Raw genomic sequence first — 18089 nt, forward strand, 5'->3', positions numbered from 1 at the left:
GAAGCAAGCAGCAAGCTGATTCTGCGACTCCTAGTTATATCTTGCAGTAGTTTGTGGATCATAGACTGGTTGGGTTTGAAGGCTCCTGGAGAACATTTTGTGACAAAATATTTGACCTTAGTCCCATTGTGCTACCGCATATTTTTCTAAGACCAATGCCCTTACATGTGCCCACCTGTTTGCAGCATCAGACCGATAAGAAAAAACAGTTAAAATAATGACAACAATAATGGGTTCTGGCTTCAATGACCCCTTCCCCCAAAAGACAAGCAATTCCAAAAAAATGATGGTAAAAGGGGTATCAGGAACATTATCTTACATATATAATAAACCCACAAAGTAAACTAGTGAAAAAAATCATACTGAGCTTACAGTTGGTCAGAAAACAAAAATGTTGCCTACGGGAATTTTGAATGAAAAAAAAATCTTGTTTTTTCCCAGAAAGTTTCAAACAATCCTAAACAAAATGTTTGGTTTCAAATTGACATTTCTAAATGAAATGACAATTTTCACTTTGTTTCCTTTAAAGTGTCATTTTGTTTCAGTTTTTCAAAAAATTTTAAGTTGGAAAAAAAGTGTCATTTCAAATTGACATTCCAGCATAAAATGTCATTATGTTCATTTTTTAAACCAAAAAATGAAATAAAAACTTTTTAAGTCAACATAATTTTAATTTAGTTTAGAACTATGGATTGAAAAACAAAATTTTTATTTATATATTTCCTGTGGGGAAAAAAAATCAAATCAAAATTGACATCTTCCCATGTAGAATTTTGTATGTTGAGTGGGAAAACTCTCTGCACAAAAAATGTGTGCCAGCTCTAGATTAGCTGACTAGAAAGGCCTTATACTCAGTTTTGAAGACAGTTAGAGAGAAATATCCTCAGGAAGATTAATAACAACAAACTATGTGCATGGATCATGTTGAACATGTGCCTTATACATTTGCAAACTACTGGATTTCTATGTTGTATGTTATTTTCACATCTTGCACCTACCTGTGGGAGATTCTGGAAGACTGCTTCTTGATTTTCTGCCTCTGCGCATTAGGAACTTCTCACTCACTCTCTTTGCTTCTTCTAGTAACTCCAGATTCTTCTTTTTATCTTCATCTGAGATTTTGACATCTGGCAGTTGGCCATTTACCAGATCAATCACCTGACCTGTATTGTCTCAGTAGCAAAGCATGTGACTTAGATCTGTATAGTATAACCCTGTCTCTAGATAATTTGTTGCATATTTTTAAAAAATCATGTGCACGTGTCATATGGTTTAAAATATACCTATAATTGAGCTATCAACTCATATTCACTAACCAATCACATTTAACTTCACTTTCCAGTGGTGGAGTGCCCCCAGATTCAGGGACCAATCCTAAAAGATACTGATGATCTCCTGCGAAACGAAATCACTGGAGGTGAAGGTGCTCATCATCACCTTAAACAGCTGCCTTAACATAAAATTTGGTTTTCTATATACCACCCACCCTTTTATTTATTTCTAAGATTTATTTTCCTTATTTATAAAAATGAGCATGGCACTATCCCTATGTCAGCTAGTACTGTCAGCATTTCTGTTACAAACTATTTTTTGTGAAAGTTTCTGCCTGTAAAATTTTTCAAGCACAAAGTCCCACAAACATTCTTGGCAAAGGAAGTGCATACTTAACTTAAGCACATGAGTAGCTCTATTGGCAGGTTTGCAGATTGGGGCCCAGAGTTTTGTGTGTGCAAATATTTGACCATCTGTAACTGTGATTGTAATTCCAGAAGCTGGTTTTGAAAATTTTATCAATAGGGTCTACGATTGTTCTTCTTCTATTTAAAATCTGGCTTTTCACGTAGCTTCATACTAAATTTTCAAAACCACTTGGTAACTTAGAAACTTAAGTCCCATTTTCAAAAGTGACTTAAGGCATCTAAGAGCCTAAGTCACTTTTGGAACTAAGTGGTAAGTCACTTAGGTGCTTTTGAACATTTTACCCTAAGAGTCTTGTCAAAAATCCACATCAGTGGGCCTGATCCAAAGTCCATTATGGTAAGTGAAAAGACTCCCATTGACTTCAAGTGCTATGGATCAGGTCCTCAGTTATCTTTTAAAAAGAGTCTAAGGGAACTGACTTCTCACTAAACAATTCTCAGTTTCTTAGTTCAGCATTCTCATTTTCTCACCAAACAATGACATCTCACAGTGCATGCATGACTTGGGTGCCGCTGTAGATCTAGCTAGCATGTAGGTCTAAATATGGTACAGGGTTTTCCAGTCCACTTAGATCTCTAGGCATTTTAAAGTTTAATTTCAGTAGTGCCATAGTTTGCTTGTTTTCTCACATACTTGATTATGTCTGACTTCACATGTCTTGAGCCATCACATACCATATACCATGCTATTTTAAAAACAGCTCCAAATATAGTTTTAGAAAAACAAATCTGCCTAAATAAATTGCTAGGATTTTTATTAATGAAATCATATACTCATCATTTTAATATAATCTATAAAATAAACTGAAAACATCAAACCAGAATCTTGACTATTAAAGTATAATAAGAAACGAAACATTTCTAATGTATTTCAATATCTAAACTTAATTTTACATGAACCATTTTTCCTGTTGTGTAATTGGGTCTGGACTTCTGAAGTTTGTTTTTCTTTCCTTCCTTCTTTAGGTAGTAGCTCATGTCTGTTTATTCCTTTATCTTTTCATACTTTAGTGCAATCATGCCTATAATTCCGTACATTTTGTACTGGCAAAGGAAGGATGTTGTAACTAAAGATGGGACTGCAGTAACAATCCAGATACAGACACGCATTGGATGAAATCCTGGTTCTATTGAAGTCAATGGGAGTTTTGCCACTAACTTCAGTAGGACCAGCATTTCATCTCCAAACTTTGGGAAGTTTTCCAAATGCATATACGTATAATAATGGTCAGATTATATCACCTTTATTCCTACTGAGTAATACATTATTCCATAAGTAGCCACACTGAAGTCAATGATACTCTTCATGGAGTAAGGTACTCATTGCGAGGAAGGGCATCAAAATCTTCCCCTAAAGAACGTGCTAATTTTCATTAAATGTTTAAGTAGCTGATACCTTAATTGACATGAATATTTTGACAGATACCGGATCATGAAGTTTTTTTTTCCTTTTATTTGATATCTGATTCTGCACAAGGAATGAAAAAATAGAACCACTAGAACCATAAGAAGACATATCTCCAACCTTATAAAAAAAGGAGTAAGCTCTATTTTATTTTATTACTGTATTTTGAGGTGCTAGAAGATATGTATTTCCCTAGCTCTGCTCATGTGTGTATTCTGTGTATTATTCAGCACTTGTAAACTCAGGGTGATAATTTATCCTGCTATACTATCAAGTATTTTCTGTGCATACATTATACTCAGTTTTCAGAGTGGTAGCCGTGTTAGTCTGTATCAGCAAAAACAACGAGGAGCCCTTGTGGCACTTTAGAGACTAACACATTTATTTGGGCATAAGCTTTTGTGGGCTAAAACCCACTTCATCAGTGTGTACAGAAGAGGGCATTATACAGTCATTCTAATTTCTGTGGGCCAGATTATCCACTGATGTATATTGGTGTGCTTCCACTGAGGTCCATAGACTATGCTATTCCAGTGGAGATCTATTTAAATCTTATTTGCACATGTCAAATTTTATTTTTGGGAAAAAACATGAACATTAATTAACATTATTATTAACAGAACTATTTCTTACCAACTGAAGTCAGTGAACTAACAGAAGTCCTAGTGTGTCGGTTAGAATGTCTCAGATGAGGACTATGAGGTCTAGGGAAAAAAACAAAACAAAACATAGCAGTAAGCAACAAGGAAGAAATTAAAATAATGCTTTTATCATATATATTCATTGACACACCAAAGTTTCTACAAAAATAACATGTTTTCTAATTTACTGGTATGCCTTTTGGAAAAACACAATATAAAAATAACTAACTCTCCCTCTCCCCCAAAATCACAATTTGATATCCAATTAACTATTGTCTCAGAATGAAAAGAAAAAGAAAGAAAGAAAGAAAGAAAGAAAGAAAGAAAGAAAGAGTATGCTCAAGCTGATAAAGGTTTGTATTAGTTTCTCCATAAAAGTGAATTATGCAAATTTTATGTTTTAGACATTTTAAGTTTTCCAAAATCTGGGAGAAGACAAATATCCTTTTTTCAAAGTTCTGAATTTGCTTCATTGAAAGGTGTTTACATAGCTGGCTGTTTTCACTAAAGCACGATCCAATTAAAAATGAATGAAAAGATTCCCTTTGACTTCAATGGGAGTTGGGTTAGACCCTAAAAAAAGAAAAAAGAAAAAGAAAAAAAAAAGCTTGTTTTGCTGAGATTCCTCTGATACAAGGGAGAAATCAAGGAAGCAGTGTATTGCAAAAATCACTCTCAACTGGTGGAAGTTTTGACTTTTACTGATAACCTTGAATTTAATAAATGTATCTACTATTTTTCAACAAAAGCTGCACCTTTTAAGTTCAGTGTCATGATCTAAGACTGATGTAAATGTGGTTCATGGCAAGAAATACTTTCCAATGTGTGTAAACTGATAATTTGTTACGATTATTTGTTTTCTCGGAGATAAAAAAATTCAATTATTTTAAACAGATATTAAGCTACATCAGGATGAAGAACTGGGTAGCTCAAAGGACTGATAATAATGGTCCTGATTCAGCAAAGATGTAAACACATACTTAACTTTAATCATATTGCTAATCCTATCCCTGTTCAACAAAGTATTTAAGCATGTGCTTAACTTTAAGATAGTACTTACACATTGAGGTCAATGGGATGTAAGTGCTTTGCTGAATAGTGACGGTATTATTAATGTGTTTAAAGTTTAGCATGAACAAGTGTTGAACTGGGGCCAGAATCTGGAATTTCTCTCTTCCATTTCATTAATTCAAAGAGCTGTTACATAGAGCTATTACCATTTGTTAACTGTTTGATGGCTATTTTAAAATGAACGTGGTCTCACTCAGGTTACCAGCCAACTCAAATTCTTTAAAAGAAAACTCAAATGGTTTTGCCAGTATTCTGAAGATTTCCCACTCTTTGGGAATAAGAACATTTCCTTTATTGCCAACACAAGTTTACTAAATAACGGCTTGCACTGGGGAATCTGCAATGATACAAGCTTTCCCACAATGCATGTGGTAATGAAATGATACAGAATAGTAGTTATTGATGTTGACAGTTATAATGGTGTAAGTTTTAATAATTTATTCAATACTGAAGATACTGTACACAGACTGGAAATAAGAGTGCATCTAACAGGATGTGTCATCAACTACATATGCCAAGAGAAATCATAAGCATTTTCAGCAATGCATGAAAACATAAAATGCAAAATATAAGATTAAATTAAATAAAGTATTTGCAAAGGCTGTTAGTACAAGTTGCAAAGCATTTCCTTTGGAAATTACCTTCCATTACAGTTAAGTCGTGTTACTATATTGTTCTTACATACTATAAATAAAACTTCTGCTTAAATTGGTACTTCCTTTTTTTAGTTAATTTATTGGTTTTGAATTCTTTACTAATTTAAGCTTCAGATAAATTGAATGTTCTTGATTTTTCTAAGTACAAAATATTGTGTCGATACATAGTTCTTGCAAAGTAGGTTACAGATTCTATTTAATATGAATGACTGCTAATATATATAAACTTTTCTGCATGGTACTAGGATATAATAGTAGCAGGCATAATTTAAAACAGCATTCTAATTAGTTGGGTAACAAAAAAGGAGTGGAATAATCAGATTCAAACTATGCATTCTGTACACATTTATTAAGCTACATGAGTATAAGCTAACGAAGAAGGAACAATATATATTAAGGATTTTAACAAAAAAAACATATTTCCATTTTGGGCCAAATTCTCCTCACCTTACATACACCAATATTCACTTGTGTGAGTAAAATCAGCAGGATTTGACCTCATAACTACAATTAATGGACTAGAATGTGGGATTTAGCCATTGAACTGACTAGGGGATATACTGCCCTATGAGGAGCTCAGGGAAGAATTGTGCCTTCCCCCTTCCCAAGCTGCCCAACTTGTGCTCCACTGGTGGTCACTGATGCAGGGTCAAAGGGCTTGGGATACTGTGCATGGAGTAAAGTGTGTGGAAGGAATAGTCTTTGCACATTTGTTACAGGTTCCTCCATGCACTGCACAAGGGCAGAGGGTTCCAGGACACTCCATCACATGCCAAACGGACAGAGGCAGCAACCTTTACTCACAAGGTTACATTGGAGTTACTCACATGAGGAAGGCCTGCTTCCATGAATTATAGTTGTTAAACTGGGTCCAAATTATGTGAAAAATCTATTTTCATAGTTGTTTTAATCTCATGTTTGCTCAAAATTTAAATTATGTTAATCTGGAAGATTAGCAAATTTATGTAAACTTCGTGCATGCATTTTGCAGTCCTTATTCATGTCACATGTATTATATGTAGTACCTGTTAACCAGATTTTTATCAATTTCTACATCTGGCGTTACAGCATTCTCTGGAAGAACAATAGAAGGTGTACTGCATGTTGTCCCTTCAATAGTAGCATCCTGAATGGTTTGTGACAAATAAAAATGTAGTTAAACAAAAATTTAAAACACTGAAAACTGATGCTGTATATGGAATATAAAATGTATTTCTCTGTCAATTTACCAGGAGAAAAGATGAACATGGTTCAAGAATATAAGAGTTTAATCTCCTTCCAACACAACAGATAATGAAACCAATCCTTAACTCCAACTATTGAGGAGAAATGATGACTAGCCATTGACATGCAATTTTTCACATAGGGCCTGATGTTAGCAGTCCTTGCACAAAATAAAAATCAGTAAAATGTTGGCTTTTACAAGGATTCTCAGGATCAGTCCCACAGAGGTGCTGAGGCACATTTTGAGTAATCTGTGTCTTCCCCTTGAAGCTCAAGCATAAATCCCATTGAAGTTAATGAGAATGGCATGTAAGAAAAGGAGAAGAATGGATGCTTTACAATGGTGGGTTAAATTTGGTGCAAAACTCCAATTAGCAGCAACAACAGTTTGTTTTAGCATACAGAAACTATTATTTTCATGTTGTTTTATTGCTTGCTTTCTATTTCCCTATCTCACATCAACATGAATTAGCAGTGCTTATTGTAACCAAATATAGTGGGACTTTTCAGATTTTACAACAGCCATATATTTTAATAAATACAATATGTCATTTTTAAAAGTGTACATGGCAGTCTGTGTCAGTTTGCAGTGTTGTTGTAGTGGTATTGGTTCCAGGATATTAGAAAGAGAAGGTGGATCCGTTTTTTTGTTGTTGTTTTTTTTTACTGGAAACAAGCTTTTGAGCTTCATAGAACTCTTCTTCAGGTCTGGGAAAGATACACATGGATCTTGAAAGCTATGTTGTGGGGGTCACCATAGCAGTGGAGATATGTTTTGCATTTGTTATGGAGAGGTCTGATGCTGTTTGAATTGCTATTTCTGTTCTGTGGGGAACTTGTTCCGATAAAGAGCTTGGCAAGGTTGGGGGTTGTTTGAAGGCCAGAAAAGGGGGTTCAGGAAAAAATTATTTCATAGAGTATGAGTTGTAACTGTTTAATGATAACCCATATGGGTTCCAGTGTGGGGTGATAAGGGTGTGTAGGAGGCGGGTAGTTTCTATATTGAAGCAGGTTCTCTTGGAGTATTTGGGCGGCCCATTCCATGATGTGATCTACTTCTCTGGTGGAGTGTCTTTGTTTTATGAAGGCGGTTTTAAACGTGTTACGGTGTGTATCCTGGACTTTCTCCTCAGAGCATATTCTGTGGTATCTGAATGCCAGGCTGTAGATAGATTTCTTGGTATGTTTGGGGTGGTTACTGGATCTGTGAAGGTAAGGATGCTGATCCATGGGTTTCTTGTATATAGTTGTCTGTAGGATTCCATTATTGAAGCTGATCGTGTCCAGGAAGTTGATGCTGGTGTGGGAATGTTCTAAAAAGAGTTTGATGGATGGGTAGTTATTGCTGAAGGCCAAGCTCATTATCAGAAGCAAGCTCCGCACAGGCCAGGACACACCAACTCAAAGTGGCACCAGGCCCTGACATAACAAGAGATGCAAAACCTGCAGCCATATCTCCACTGCTACGATGATCAAAACCTCCCACAACAGATCCCTGGTGGATCCTATACATGGCTTCAGCTACATGTGGTGTATCTCCTCCAGTGCACTCTATGCCCCAGTAACAACTATGGGTGACACCAAATAATCACTATGCTCTTGAATTAACTCACATAGAAAAATGATAAGAGACAAAATGCCATATTCCCCAGGCGTGAACACTTTTCACAAATATCTGATCTCTCAGTTCTCATTCTCATTGGATCCCTGCACAATATCTCCTTCAAAAGACAAGCTTTGGAGCTTAAATTCATAATTTTGCTAGACACTGAAAATCATGGTCTTAATAAACACACTGGATTTATATATTATTATAATAATCTGTAACCACTAACCCTATAACTGCAGAGCTGTTTACAGACCACTTTAACACATTCTAAAAGATCATTCAAGTTGACTAACCACTTATACTAAACAATCTGTTTCACCTTGTATTTAGCTGTGACACTCTGAGTACCCTTCCCAGACTGGTTTCAGAAGAACAACTCTCTGTGGCTGAAAAGCTTTTCTCTTTCATCAACAGAAATTGGCCCAACAAAGACATTACCTCACCCACCTTGTCTCTCTAGTAGGTGTCAGTGTTGAAGGTCAAATTTTTAAAGCCTTGTACAATGTGACAGATGTGCACTCACTGCATGTGTATAGTAATCACAACATCCTGCATTTGGGTGTGTAAACTAGCCTTTGTTCATGCAAATCAGGCAATTATACAGCCTCCATTTCTAAACGTACTCTGGACTGCACCTGCAAAAGTGGGTACACAACTAATCACTTGCAGAAAACAGGTGAGCACTCATTTTTATGAGGGTGCAAAATGAGATGCTCGTTTGTGGCTGCATGAAAATTTTGCCCTAGGGGAAAAAAATCCTTCTTTCAAATCAGCACAGAAATATTTCTGAGACACAGTTTTCATACTAAAATATTTTATAAGGAACTGCCAATAAGTAGAGGTGGTGGCTGCAGTTTTGAAGAAAGTTAGTTAAGGTTATCCATAACTAACAAATGGGAAATCTGTTGATGTTTTATATGGATTTTGGAGGAAAATGAGAAATATATTATAAAGCTTTCTTCTTCTCCACAAAAAAACAAATTCCTCCACATTCCAGTTAATTCTGTAAAAAAAAAAAAGAGGTTAGGATAGCAATTTGTGTGTGTGTGTGTGTGTGTGTGTGTGTTTTTTTAAACATGAACCTACTAAATTAGTACAGTTAATTTTTTGTTTGATTAAAAAAATTGCATGGGTCTTATATATCAATACCAGAACTGAATCCAGCTGTCCCAACTTGCTGCTTCATTCCCTTTATCAGTTCCTTAACATGTACATAATGACAGCAGTTTCTATGGAATATCTTTTTAAACAAATGAAACAGCACAGTATCTGTCTGCACTGGACATATGTATCTGCTGGATAACATGTACCTGTTATGTGAATTAACAATGGTCATAAGTAAGCTTGAAGGCTGATACACTATTATGATATATAGAGAAAATTCACAAGTCTCTTGGTGCAATATAATTTCCATCTGTTGTCTGCAGATTAAAGAAGACAACATTGCACTGATTTGCATTGTGAAGTTTTCTGCAAAGTCCAAAGGGCCAGATATGCCATTTTTAGAAATGATACTTTAGATGCTAGAACTAGGGGTGTCAACCCCCCCCCCCAGTTTACTTAATAGCCTATTCCAGCCCCATAATAGAGTCAGATCCCACAGAAAGCTTTCATTTTCATACAAATGGATTTTTTTTTTAGAAAATGGGTTTTGATTCTGATGTCCAATGGTTATATTTTAAGGACCCAATTTCCAAAGAAGTTAATCATGCGACTGCACAACTAATATACATGCAAATTGGATAACTGAACTTGCAAATAGCCATAGAAAACAATGGCAGAAATAATAGTGGTCTTAGCAGTGCCCTTCATAAGTTTTTTTACAATTAGAAATGCAGAATACAGCATTAGTTTTAATAAAGAAGGGCTACATTCTGTCACCTTTAAGTCATGTTGAATACTACCTTCACAAGTATTTTTTTATTGATTTCAACACTTTGTTCCACAAGTCTCTTTCAATTAACTTCACTAGGGGTAATTCCAGTTTCCCCCACCCCAAAAATGAGTAAATGTGTCATTATCTTTATTATATAAAGGTCATATTTACCCTCAATCTTTGTGTAAAATTCCCATTGTTATCTGTTGGAGATCTATTGTGAATCAAGCTAATGCATGGTCCTAACACTGTAGCTTTGGTCCAAGGTCAATAATTAAACATCTAATTGAGTCATCCTGGTACTATGATTTTGACACTTCTTTCTAGAAAAATATGGTAAGAACTGTTAGTGGAACCTATACCCACAACTTTTAGCAACTGTAAATTTCTATTGTCTCTGCCCATGACCTATACTGGAGAGCTGGGAGTAATGCCAAAAGTTGAGAAGTGGATACTGGAGTTTTGGAGGCCATTTCCTGTGTATGATCTACTGATGATGATATTACTAGAAAAAGTACAAAGAATATATTTGGAATTAAGACCTGTGGATTTCCCATACATAGTCAAAAAGATTATGCCCTTTACCCATACATTAACTTGTCAGCCAAACATCATCTATATACTGTTAGATGGTTATGTATTTCTGAAGTTCTTTTTTCTTGATAGAGGACAATTGAAAGACTTATTCTGTTCAATATTAAGGAGGAAGATTGCTTCAAATTAGCAAAAATTGTATCATTTAAAAAAATGCAAAACAATCAGTTACATATGGAAAAGAATGATGCTAGAAGAAATATTCAATGTAAACATATGCACATACAAGTAGAGCCAAATACAGATGGAGGATAAGCATAGTAACTCAGAGCATAGGGATGAGCATAAAAAACCACATTCATTCTAATTACAACTCTTTAGACAATCCACTTAACATCTGACTCAGTTTCTCCATCTGGGAAATTCAGGTATTACTTTCCTCCCTAATTGGGAAGTTACAAAGATTAATTCATGTTGTAAAATGCTTTGAAATTAAAAAGTCATTATGTAAATGCTAAATAGTATTATATTCTATGCAAATATAAAGAGAAAAAAGGAAGAATTCACTGCACATTTTAAGTATTTTCATAAACACATGGATTATTGTTACTCCTGACACTAATCAAGTAAATAAGTTTGAAAAGCCTCAATTCACAGAAAACTATACTGATAAAAGAGAGTGTAGGCTCATTTTGAAAGATTTATTTGTATTTTAGGAAAAAATGAATGGAACACACCGCTCTGCAATACTGTTAGTATTTCTGGCTGGAGTTAAAGTTGCCCACAAGTGAATGGCACTTTCTTCCTTGTATTCTGAAGGAACAAATCTACCAGAGCAATAGAATAACTTGCTGTATCTCCACTTTTCAGTAGAAACAATTAGGAGATTAATTTGGGGGACTTCTACCAAGAAGACAAGGATTAAGCGGAGAAAGCATTTGCCATAAATTACCACCCTAATGATTCTTAATTTAAAGAGTTAAGAACCAAGACAATTCTAATGAAATACTTTATGAACTAATTAAAATAGGATTTCTATAGCATAGTTACAATACAATACAGCTATATAATATGTAAGTTTTTTGAGGGCCAAATTTCTCCTCAATTACACCCCAATAATTGTAAGCCTGACCCAAAGGAGACTTACTATTGACATCAATGAGCAACGGATTCAGCAGAATTGGCTCTCAATACTTCTGAATGCTTCTAAAACAATGTTATGTGGTATACATGGCAGAGATTCACATGTGCTTTTCCATTCTGTAAATTCAAATTGGCTCTGAGTGAAATGTTGTATTTGTTCCAACTGTGCTCAATGAAGTAATCTTGATTTATAACAAAGACATATGACTAATCAGAAGATAGGTTTAAATCTGTAAAATTTAGGGTTAAAATATTAGAACTACTTCATCAGTGTCTACTCAAAATACATAGATTAATGAAAGTCCTCCTGACAAAACTGATTTGTGTATTTAGAAGATGTGATATTCAATTTCACGGAACTGAAATCCACACGCCAAAATTAGGAGTAATGTCAAAATAAAACAAAAAAGTTTCTGACATTCAGGCTACAAAATGACTACTTCTTCATTTGAAACAATTAAAAATAATTTTAAAAAGACTATTTTGATACCTTTCATTCAATCATTTCTCCATTTGAGGTTATCTTAAAAATGCAATGTAGTAAATAAAGTCATTACAAACATATTTACCCAGTGGGCACGAGTACAACTAACATGGACTAAAATATACTCTGATCTCGGCAATTCTCAAGTTGTTTGCCATTAAGTAAGCCACTTATCAATTTTTTATGAATACATTTTCCTCAAGGGCCACATTTTGTTCTTATTGAATACATGTATTCATCTGATAAATTCAAAGGCATTGACAATAGCTTCAAAATGGTATAAAACTAAAATATGTGGCATTATTGCAAGTGAACCTATAAAACCCTCCCTCCCAAATAACATCTGATTAAAATCAAGATGACAAATGTAAATTGATAAAATAAATTTTGGCTAAGGCTAAGGCTTCCATTTTAAGTTCCAAGTAATTACGTAAAAACAGGTACCAAATTTCTGACTTGCTGGTAAACAGGAGTTTACACTTTAAAAAAAAAAAAGGAAATTTACACAGCTCCTCACCTCCATGACCATAACTCTCATTTAGATGTCACATCCAGGACATTCCATGTTGGTGATTATAGGGGAGTGAGAATTAAGAAATATAAAAACATGCTTAAGAAAATTATGTGCAGATTTAAACTTAAAGAAATATATTACCCGAATATTTGGAAAAATAAATGACAAACCCTAGAAACCCTAATTATTGTAATATGAGACTGTAAAGGCAATGCTGATGTTGCTTTGAAACGATTATGATCAGATATTACAGAACCCTGTTTATTAACATTTGTGAAAGAGCTGTCTTCCTGCCCTGTTTACTGAATGAATAGCACATGCCTATAACAATCAGTTTTCGGGTCTGATTCTACTTACGTGGACGTTAATGACAAAACTACCATTGACTTCAGTGTGAGCAGGATCAGGCCTCCTACACCTTAGTGATCTTTATAAAGCTGGTATAAACAAAGGGTAAAACCTTTTGGACTATGTCAGGATTGCAACCAGGGGCAGCTCCAGGCACCAGCGCAGCAAGTGCGTGCCTGGGGCGGCAAGCCGCGGGAGGCGGCCTGCCGGTCGCTGTGAGGGCGGCAGTCAGGTGGCCTTTGGTGCTGTGCCTGCGGGAGGTCTGCCGGTCCTGCGGTTTCGGCGGCAATTCAGCGGCTGGTATGCCAAAGCCACGGGACTGGCAGATTACCTGCAGAAACGCCGCCGAATCCGCAAGACCGCAGACCTCCCGCAGGTATGCAGCAGAAGGCTGCCTGACAGCCGTGCTTGGGGTGGCAAAAGACATAGAGCCGCCCCTGATTGCAACTGAGATTTTTAAAAACAGGTGACTATAATTAGGTGCCTAAATCGATATTTAGGAACTGAAATAAGAGGCTTGTTTTTTCAAAAATCATTGAATTCAAGATTAGGTCAGATTAAAGTAACCTAATCTAGGTCATCATATATATTCTTCAGTATAATTCAGACAGCACACCCTTTAAGGTGGTGCAAAGCTCATGCCCTACCCCGTGCGATACATGGTTGAATGTATGGGAAGGAGTCACAGAGCCCTTTGTCACAGAGCCAAATACTATTAATCAAGAGCAGTCTTTGTACTCAAATGAGCAACTGTGGCTGTACCCTGTTGGGTCTTGCCAAAATACTCAGGGTACAGCTGACTGCCATATTTGGAGGTGGGAAGGAATTTTCCCCTGAGTCAGATTGGCAGAGACCCTGGGGGTATTTTGCCTTCCTCTGCAGCATGGGGCACTGGTCACTTTCAGGTTGAAACTATTGTAAATGGTGAATTTTCTGTAACTTGAAGTTTTTAAATCATGATTGAGGATGTTACATAACCTCTGGCTGAGTTACTGTCTATTATAGGAGAGGGTGAGTGAGGTTCTGTGGCCTGTAATGTCAGGTGGTCAGTCTAGATGATCATGATGGTCCCATCTGGCCGTAAAGTCTATGAGTCTTTGAACGATTAAAATGGGAAGCTCCTCATGCCCCGTCCCTTATGCACCTGCACAAGGAATGGCTACAATTCAGACATTAGACAATAATACTCAGTATTCTAATGCACTTTAACAGTACAGACAAAATGGCATTTCAAACAAAACTGCCTCAGAAAGGACTTATGTGCTGTGACTAATTCGAAGCACATGATATGAATTCTCTTCTCCTTCCTTTAAGCTAGAAAACTCACCTATTATTTAAAATTAAATAAAAATAAACCTGAGTAACTCAAACACATGATGTACTATGAGAGATAAAAAACAACAGTAAAATCCCAGATCAAACTTAGCAAAACAATCTTTCTAACCAGCCTCAAACTAAGAAACTGTACAGTACGCTAACTGCCCTTTTTCCATGTTCTCTGATTCACTGCTCTCTTTATGATGTGCCCCACCTATCCTCTTTCTCAGGAAGTTTAAACAGAAACAATAATATTAGCAGATTATTTCTGAAACAAAATGAACTTCATCCAGTGTGTGTTCTAGAGATCTTGTCTCACACTATACATAAACATTTGTTTTCAAGTTCAAACGCTGTTTCATTTTTATTGTTTCAGTAATTTTACATTGCTTATCCGTGTACAATCCAAATCTAGGCAAGAAAAATAGAACTAATTTAAAATGCAGTTTGAGAACCATAAAAATATTTGTATATTTAAATGTCAGAAAGGAAACGTCATTTATAACTGTGATAAAATACATAGTACCATATGTGATATGCATAACTGCAAATTTGCTAAAATGACACCAATTTGTTTCTAACTCCAAGTTCAACATAAGAATGGCCACAAACCAGTGGCCCATCTAGCCCAGAATCCCATCTTCTGGCATTGGCCAGTGTCAGATCTTCAAACAGATAAACAGAACAGAGCAATTATCCAGTGATTAATCCCCTACTGTTCAGTCCTGCTTCTTGCAATTAGAGATGTAGGGACACCCAGATGTTGATTTAGTTGGGGATTGGTCCTGCTTTGAGCAGGGGATTGGACAAGATGACCTCCTGAGGTCCCTTCCAACCCTGATATTCTATGATTCCATTTTTACTAATACGTGCTTCCATTTTAAGCATCTTTTCTTAAAACACACATCTTTGCTAATACTCACTGAAGGACCTATCCTCCATGAATGTATCTAAGCTGGGCCCAGGTGGGGAGCGGAAGGAGTGGGACCAGCCATTTCTCACACGAGCTGCTCCGGGTTGCTGCACTGTGCAGTGCAGTGGCTATCAGAGAGAGTGGCAAGGGAGGTGGTGGTGGCAGTTGGCCACCCCCTGCCCAGGCCCAGCTGCTGGAGATGGCCTGAGTGAGCCAGATTCCCCCCTCCCACCCGGCAAGTTTCCGGCTCACTCGGCCCCTGTCCCCAGCAGTCAGGCCCGGGAATGAGAGAGGTGTGGCCTGCCACCACCACCACCACCTCCCCCCGAGCCAGGCTACCTCTTTTTTAGATTATGCCTGACCCCAGTATGGGGAGGCATAAGTCGTCTATGACAAAAATTGCATGTAGTATTCTAGAGGTGGATGGACCATGGATTTATATAGTGGCATTATGATATTTTCTGTCTTATTATCTATCCCTTTCCTAATATTTCCTAACATTGTTAGCTTTTTCGACTGCTGCTGCACATTGAGCCGAGGTTTTTACTGCACTAGCCACTATGACTCCAAGATCTCTTTCTTGAGTGGTAACAGGCAATTTAGATGCCATCATTTTGTATGTAGTGTTGGGATAATTTTTTCCATGGTGCATTACTTTGTACTTATCAACACTGAATTTCATCTGCCATTTTGTTGCCCAGTCACCCAGGTTAATGAGATCCCTTTGTAACTCTTTGCAGTCAGCTTTGGATTTAACTATCTTGAGTAATTTAGTATTGTCTGCAAACTTTGCCACCTCAATTTTTACCCCCTTTTCCAGATAATTTATGAATAAGTTGAATAGCACTGGTCCTAGGACAGAGCCTTGGGGGCTCTGCTATTTACTTGTGATAACTAATTTAATTAAACTAAGAAACCAATCCTACATTCCCTATCTGTGGAAGTCAATTTTTGCATTGACAACCCAATATTTACATTATCTATCTTTTACATTAGAGTTTGATCCTGCAATACTGGGACATACTGAAAACTCACTGATGTCAATGGGAGTTTTGAGTACATGAGAAATGGAGGACAATACAGGTACCTAGATAACAAATATTTAATTTAGTTGACCAGATTATCCTTAAAATAAAACCACTGAGTAAATCTTATTTTAGTTAAATGGATTCTTGTTTTAAGTAACTAATGTAATACAAGGATTGACCATTGTTATCATAGAATGTTCTGACAACTAAAAATGTTCTTTTCCCTTTCCTGCTTAGGCCCCAATTCCACAAGGTATTTAAGCATGTAGCTAACTTTAAGCATATGCTTAAATTCATTCCTATTCAGCAAAGCACTTAGTCACATGCTTAACTTAACTTTGATTTCAAAGGGGCTTACGCTCATGTTTAAGCATATACTTAAGTGATTTGCTGAATTGGGGGCATAGAGAGGGCAGTAGAGTACTGAGATTCACAGTTGTAGCTCTCTTGACAGGAGAGCAAGACAGAATAAAAATGAGAGGCTTTTTTTCCCTTTCAAAATAAAGCAGATAATATCCAACAATTTAAAAGAAAATCAATGTCTGATACAAATTGGAATAACAAACAGTCAAAGGAGCAATATCAAGATATGGATGATGGAATAAAGTAAATGGTCTGAAAGAAAAGTTAAAAATATAATGGGATGATATGTTATCAGAACTCAGGAGAGCCAGTAAAATCAGATTATAGTTGAAGAAGAGAAGCGTTGAAGATGATAAAGGGACTCTCTATACTAAAAAGAGGGAAAGGGAGAGCTTCCATTGGACCCTGATAACATGCAGGTGGAAAAGAATACAGAAAGCTTGAGACAGCCAGGTTCTAATCCCAGATGCGAATTACACACAGTTTCAAAAATCTACTATCACATATCCCCAGATAATTTCTTAGTCTCTAGCTTCTTAACGCAACTGTAGGAAACTATTCAACTTATTTTTTTAATTCTAAAACCCTATGATCAACAGATTCTGGTTGTTATTGCAGGTCAGTTCATTCTAAGCAAGTGAATTTATAAAGGGTCACAACATCAAAGTCAGAAAAAGGGATACGATTTGTGTCCTGAGCAATCATTCTGTATAAACCATTTCAGTGCTGAACAAATGGTCTTGTCAAAATAAATAAATAAATAAATAAATCTGTTTAATGTTATATGGGGGCAGGGCACATACAAGACCTATCCTGCACTCCCTATTCAGGCAACATTCCTATTCATTGTCAGGGATTAGACTGCATCAGAATACGAGGGAGTGCTCACGCTCACCAATTTTGGTGTCTGTTATTATAAATCTCAATGTGACATCATGCTGTGGAGACAGGATGCAGCAGGAGGAAGAGAGCACGGAGAAGAGAAAAGAGAAGAGAAGAGAAGAGGAGAAATGTATCTGTAAGGCGTACATGTCCACAAGCAGACCCTTAGCCAACCAAGCAACAGTGTGCATGCGTGTGGGCAGTGTGTGGAGCTGGGTAGGTGCACATCCCTAATATTTGCCCATCCTTTTTCCTAAAAACACCGAGTGGGATTTTCAAAAGCCTTCAGCGTTGGTCTAACTCCTTTCCCACTAAAGTCAATGGGAGCAGAGTTAGGCCAGTGCTGAGTGCTTTTGAAAATCCTACCCAATATTGTTGTTT

The 18089-nt window shown here is 36.5% G+C and overlaps 1 protein-coding gene across 34 annotated transcripts in view; it reads right to left on the reverse strand.

The window, feature by feature from the left end:
- The window catches only part of IRAG1 (inositol 1,4,5-triphosphate receptor associated 1), a 144921-nt gene that overhangs the window by 57783 nt on the left and 69049 nt on the right, over positions 1 to 18089 (reverse strand). For 17 of the 34 annotated variants that reach the window (XR_010600965.1, XM_065594827.1, XM_065594828.1 and 14 more), the window contains 3 exons: positions 6499 to 6599; positions 3739 to 3809; positions 999 to 1172 (listed from right to left, as the gene is read on the reverse strand). Coding sequence is in view for 33 of the 34 variants with exons in the window: in XM_065594827.1 (XP_065450899.1) it covers positions 999 to 1172; positions 3739 to 3809; positions 6499 to 6599 (346 nt within the window). In the remaining variant the exon portion in view is untranslated. Of the gene's footprint in view, positions 1 to 998; positions 1200 to 3738; positions 3810 to 6498; positions 6600 to 18089 lie in introns of all 34 variants that reach the window. The other 17 variants (XM_065594824.1, XM_065594823.1, XM_065594821.1 and 14 more) reach the window with 5 other exon arrangements.

The sequence above is a fragment of the Chrysemys picta genome, chromosome 4 (genome assembly GCF_011386835.1).
Source record: "Chrysemys picta bellii isolate R12L10 chromosome 4, ASM1138683v2, whole genome shotgun sequence".
In the NCBI taxonomy this organism is placed as follows: domain Eukaryota; kingdom Metazoa; phylum Chordata; order Testudines; family Emydidae; genus Chrysemys; species Chrysemys picta.